The following is a 6,000-nucleotide window of genomic DNA, read 5'->3' on the forward strand; positions in this document are numbered from 1 at the left end:
TCCCTAGAAGATCGTTTGGTTGCTTAAGAGGCAGGGTGACCTAGCGAGCCCCCTTTTGGGTATTGTGACAAATATACAATTTTAGGCCCTCATTGTATAACGGAGCAGATAGACACACCGCAGGAGGCGCGGGGAACTGAGATCTGTCGAGACGGGCTTGATTCCCAGTGCCGCGAAAGCTTCACTCTGCGGCATGGCCCGTGAGGGAGAGGTGGCATGCACTGACCGCGCTGTTTGAATTCTTGGTCTCTCAGCGAGCATGGAGACTACATGCTCCTCAGAGGAGGCCCCTCGGTCCCCTGAGGTCCCGCTGAAACCCTGGAGTCCCATCCTCTGCCCTTTTAGCTTCTCCTACGCCACTCTTCTGAAAGAGTAAGACTCATTTTTTTTCTCGTTGCCTTTGGGGGACTCGTAGAGAAAAATAATAATAAGTTCACATGTTATTCCTCCAGAATACCCAGTAAGATGTGCTTGGTGCCAAAGACAGTCACAAGCAAGTGCTGACGGGGCACAGACCTGAGGGATCGCATACCCTAGAAGGTGGTGCACAGCAGGGGGCAGGCCTCCCGCCTTTCTTAGTGTATCTAGCAGCTTGGGAGGACGGTGGTGGGAGGGACGGGGAATTACTCTTCTGCCTCACTATATCCGTAACACACGCCTGATTAAACGTAGCCCCTTGACTTTCGACAGTCAACCTTTGACTGACTCGAAGTACCTGGCAAGCTACCATTACAAAGCGTGGTTTCTAGAAGGAGCCATGCAAAATAAACAGTGTATCTCCATCTTGTTCTACAGTTCAGTCAAGACGCCACCCTGAAAAATAAGCTCAAGCTGCAAGCTTTAATTTACCCGGTTCTTCAAGCCTTGGATTTTAACACACCCTCCTACCAGCAAAACGTCAACACCCCAATCCTGCCCCGCTATGTCATGGTAAAGTACTGGGTGGACTATTTCAAAGGCAACTACGACTTCGTGCAGGCGATGATCGTTAACAACCACACTTCTCTGGACGTGGCAGAGGCTGCCGCACTCCGGGCCCGTCTGAACTGGACATCCCTCCTGCCGGCCTCCATCACAAAGAACTACGAGCCGGTGGTGCAGGCCACGGGCGACGCGAGGATCATCCGGGAGCTGCCGCAGTTGCTGGACGCCCGCGCTGCGCCGCTCATCGCGGACCCGGAAGTGCTGCAGCACCTGCCCAAGACTTACATCCTGACGTGCGAGCACGACGTCCTGCGCGACGACGGCATCATGTACGCCAAGCGTTTGGAGAGTGTCGGCGTGGACGTGACCCTGGACCACTTTGACGATGGCTTCCACGGCTGCATGATTTTCACCAGTTGGCCCACCAACTTCTCGGTGGGAATCCGGACTAGGAATAGTTACATCAAGTGGTTGGATCAAAACCTGTAAAGAAGGGAAACTTCCAGAAGGCTCAAGCCCTTCTAGATTTCGTGCACCTGCTTTGGAAACGTATGCACTTTGTGATCGATGAATCCTACCCCTCGCACTCTGTTACTCGTAAGTTATGGAATCTCTTCTCCCTGCAGACTTCAGGATCTAATTTTAAAAATGAATTTGACTGACTTAAGTGCAAAAACATTCGAGTTTGGTCCCCAAAGGGGCCAGTCTCTCTGTTATTTTTAATCAAGTACAACCGATACCCACAGCTACAGAAAGCAGAACTAGGAACTGGAAATAGCTTTGGGTCCTGCCTTTATCAAGATAGTCTTTTCAGAAGAAATCCTGCCAGCTGTGGCTGATACAACGATCTTCAATAATTTAAGAAAATGTGGGCTCTTCTTCGACACGTGGGAGTTTACCTTGGGTTCAGAGCGGTGATAAACGTGTTCACTTTCAGCTCAGTGCTGGGGACCAAGTGCCCTCTGTTCTCCGCGGATGGATGATTTCGTTTCCTATGGGAATTTCGGCAAAAGCTTTCTAGCAAGGACTCATTTCTCAAAGAATGTTCTTGCTTTAGAGGGTTAATTTTGAGAGAGAATTATCTTTAAGTCCAGTTGGATTATAATGATACTTGAAAGTTACTTTCTACACTATTATTAGAAAATAGGAGGTTGCATGCACTGGATATTCATACATTGTTAAGTTTCTGTTGTTTTGGTTGTGTTGTCTCATTGGGGAGATCATTTGGATGCAAATTTATTTAGATGTAGAATATAATTTCCTCTTCAGCACTAGGAAAAGCAGAGAAATAAAACAACCAATTGTTCATAGAAACACTTCTGACATAAATTGGCAGTGTGTATATGTTTGGCATAGTCAGAAAATACATTTATTAGTTTAAACTGATGAAGAATACCTTTAGAAGATTTTGTCTATTGTTGAAAACTCAACTTTTTCACTTATGGCTTTAAAATGGGACTATTTTGGTATAATGTATGGTTTATTTTTAAAAGTTATTTAATGTTAATATATGTAATTAGACTTAGGATTTTGGGGAAAGACATCTGTAATATTTAAAATAATGGTATTTTTAAAAAAAACTACTATCATAGGGTTTAAACAATGATCTTAGAGTTATAGCCACATGTAATTTTATGGGAAGATATAAAATAGCTATTAATACTATTTCACATTAGGCCTGACGACTTTGATGTTTCTATGCATATATGAGCTCAGATACTTAGGAGCCGTGAGTGCACCTGGGAAGCCGTCCAGCTCACTCGTCCAGTAGCTCAGGCAGGACACGGTGCTCACCTCCACTCCCCACGGTGGAGGAGGACTGGCATCGTCCTGAGTGGGGGTCTGTCGGTACCTGTGTCCCCACCCCTCGTTTCTCCTTCCAGCCAGGTGCATGCGGATGTCCAGCAGCTCAAGCCGAGCTTGGTGAACCGTCTGCACTGCCAGTGGGAAAGCCTTTGGCAAGAAGCTCCAGTTCTGGTTGGAGGACCTCTGCCCCTCCTCCAGATACTCTTCCTTCTGCCCCAACCCATGCTCCCTTTAGGGACTGCAGCGAGCTGCCACACCAGGGAGTAACGATACACTGTGTCCATGGGAAGGAAGCAGAACCTTTTTATTTCTTTGAAGGATGGGTATGTCTTACTTCCAGGGCTGAAGGAACGAATGAAAATGTGCATACTTTTATTTATTGGGTAGGCCAGTAGCATTTTATGTACAGAAGTAAATGCAAGTGTGTGCCTGTGTGTGGATAAAGTCACTCATGCAGACAACTCGCTGACGCACTTAGGCAGGTCCCTTGTCCTCTCCGGGCCTCTCCTCCCTTTCCTGAGATGAGAGGCGAAAAGACGTAATCCCGAGATCTCTCGCAACTGTCAGTTCCAACTACTTTGCCAGACGGGCAAGTCATAGTGGCCTCTTCTTCCATTGAGGGTTTTCGGGTATCTCGTAATTCTGTAGGCACACATATATGCATCACTAAAGAATATTTTTTCCTAAAAGACTGGAACGTCAGTTCTTCTTTGATAAGTACGTTCCTCATGTAATATTATTCTTTTTAACACCGTTTGAGGGAAACAATATTTGGGCCTTTTTTTGAGGTCAACTACCTCTAAGAAAAAGTAAATATAAAACACGCACAGCTTCTGAAAATGACTCCCCCCCCCCAGAATTGTGAGCCAAATCTTATAGCAATTACTGTACAGACAACAGATGATTCTAGATCTTTAAAGGGCTCTCCCAGACGAAAAGGGAGTATAGAACAAAAGGGGTAACCACTATTTTTGATAAGTTACTTGAGTTTCATTGTTCTTTTAGTTTGGGTTCTGACAAAAATGTTTATGCTCCTCGGATTGACTCTTTTTAGTATTATGGCTTTGTTTTCCTGTTTTGTGAAAAAGTCAATAACCTTTTTGTAATATTGTCTGTGAAGTATGACTATTAATATATGAAGAACAAACCTTGAAGTGCTGCAAAATACAGTGAAGTGTAAACTACTCTGAACATGTTATCACCCACGCGTGAAGAATTCCAGACGATTGTATAATTATCTTCGCGGATAAATATTTTATGCATGACCTTTTCGCCTTTGGCTCTGCTTCTTTCCCACTGCAAAGGGGGAGGCAGATTTTATGAAGGATTTTAGTAGCAGATGTATTTTGTAAAATGAAAATCCAGTGTGGAGACGGGAAAGCACACGGCTGAATCTGCTTTGAGTCACGTGGGGAAATAAAATGGCTCCATCTGGAAACGTGCCTCTTTGACTTCCCCCATCTCCTCTCCTGCTGTCCGGCGGAAGCAGGCCATCTGGAAACGTGCCTCTTTGACTTCCCCCGTCTCCTCTCCTGCTGTCTGGTGGAAGCAGTGCTCCCTGTTTCTCTGAATTGCAGATCCCGAGCCAGGAGTCTGCAATCCTCTGCCCCCGAGAATGCGTGTCACCCACAGGGGCACTGACCTCGGAGTGTGGATGGCATTTCATTTCTGGTGCAGCGTGCTGCCCTGCCTGTGGGAACGCTGCTTCAGCCTGGCTGTGTTCGGAAAAGCCAGGAAGGCCCTGGAACTATGTGGGGCCCATTAGTCCACATAGTAGGAGAGGGTGATCATGCTACAGATGAGTGCGGGCTTGAACCATTTCAGCCAAGTGAGTATCGATATTGCTACCAGCACGGGCTGAAATTAATTGTCAGCACAAGCAGATCTAATCGTTCCACACTTGAGTCTGTGGGGCTCGGTTTCTATCACTCTCATAGGATTTTATAAAACGTTTTTTCCATGGGGCCAGCAGGTGGTGTAGTGGTTAAGGCATTCAAATTTCCACATGGCCAACCGGGGTTCAAGTCCCAGACCTGGAAGCTTGAAACCCCCACCAGGTTCATGTGCATGCTTGCCCAAAAGTCCCAGAAGGAGAATGGAGGAGAAGGGATTGCAGCGTGGCCACCCCCTGAGGTGTGATTTCTCGCTTTCTCTCTGTCTCTCTGGCGAGCGCACACACCCTATCGAAATAAATCTCTTTCTCAAAAACAAAACAATAACTTTTCCCCCCTAGAATGCATTATTTGTATTGGTTGTGAATTCTCACATACAAGTGTGTAATTAGGTTTTCCTTTTAGATTATAGTTACCTTCATCTTCAATCAGACCTTTGATGTATGGGCAAATTGTGCTGGAAGGATCCATAATAGCTCCTACAATTCTGTTTTGCAGCGCAGCATTTAAATATAAACTCCATCCCCACTCCGCACCAGCCCCCATCCCCACTCCTCTTTCCGGATGCATCCCCCCCGGCCCACCCCCCCATTGCTAGGTTTACTGCTGTTTCTATCTCACTCTGTCTGAAATCTTGCTGATTTAATCACGTGGCTGTTTTCTGTTTCCCCGCCCTCGAGTAACCTTCATGGGAGCGGAGACTTATCTGCCTGGTTCATTCCTATTTCCTTTGCGCCGAGAACAGAACACACAGTGGACTTTCAAAACATTCTTGAATACGTCCTTATGAAGAACGATTCTAGTTAAAAAAGAATTGAAGTATGTGTTTTTTATTTCTTCTAGAACTGAGTTTATATCAAATGTGAATAGTTACTTTTAGACTAAAAACTAAACATCCCCAAGTCAAACAAATTAAAAGTAATTTAAGCCCTTTTGGTAAAAGTAACTGAAAAGCTAGCTCTGCTGTTGACTAGCACATTTTACAACAAAAGGAGTTTTTGAAGGAATGGGGATTTCTTTTTTTTTTCTCTCACAACTCAACTTTGTTCTGAATTTTTTTAGTAGATATTGATATTTTTGCTATGTTGAATAAATCATTACAAATTAATCTCCATTCACATTCTACAACTGTCCCTCAGAAGTCAACTTGAGAGTTTGAGAAATTTGGGGGGGCAGCCAGGGCATGGTGGTTAAGGTGACTGGACCCCACATGGTTAAGCAGTTTGAGTCCTGGACCCGGCAGTTTGAAAAACATGCAAAGAATGTGTGTACATGTCCAAAGTCCTGAGAGGAGGACGGAGAAGGGATTGGGGTGTGCCATCCTCCCTGGGGCTGCGTTAGCACTTTCTTTCTCTTGTTCTCCCTGGATTGCACGTGC

At 45.4% G+C, this 6,000-nt stretch overlaps 1 protein-coding gene across 1 annotated transcript in view; it reads left to right on the forward strand.

Annotated features, from left to right (window-relative positions):
- NCEH1 (neutral cholesterol ester hydrolase 1) overlaps positions 1-4,168 on the forward strand; it is a 63,374-nt gene extending 59,206 nt beyond the window's left edge. The window contains exon 5 of the mRNA XM_006155050.3: positions 796-4,168. Coding sequence (XP_006155112.1) covers positions 796-1,413 — 618 coding nt within the window. The 3' untranslated portion in view covers positions 1,414-4,168. The remainder of the gene's footprint in view (positions 1-795) is intronic.
- The last annotated feature ends 1,832 nt before the right edge of the window (positions 4,169-6,000 follow it).

Source organism: Tupaia chinensis, unplaced genomic scaffold (assembly GCF_000334495.1).
Source record: "Tupaia chinensis unplaced genomic scaffold, TupChi_1.0 Scaffold000430_1, whole genome shotgun sequence".
NCBI lineage: Eukaryota > Metazoa > Chordata > Mammalia > Scandentia > Tupaiidae > Tupaia > Tupaia belangeri.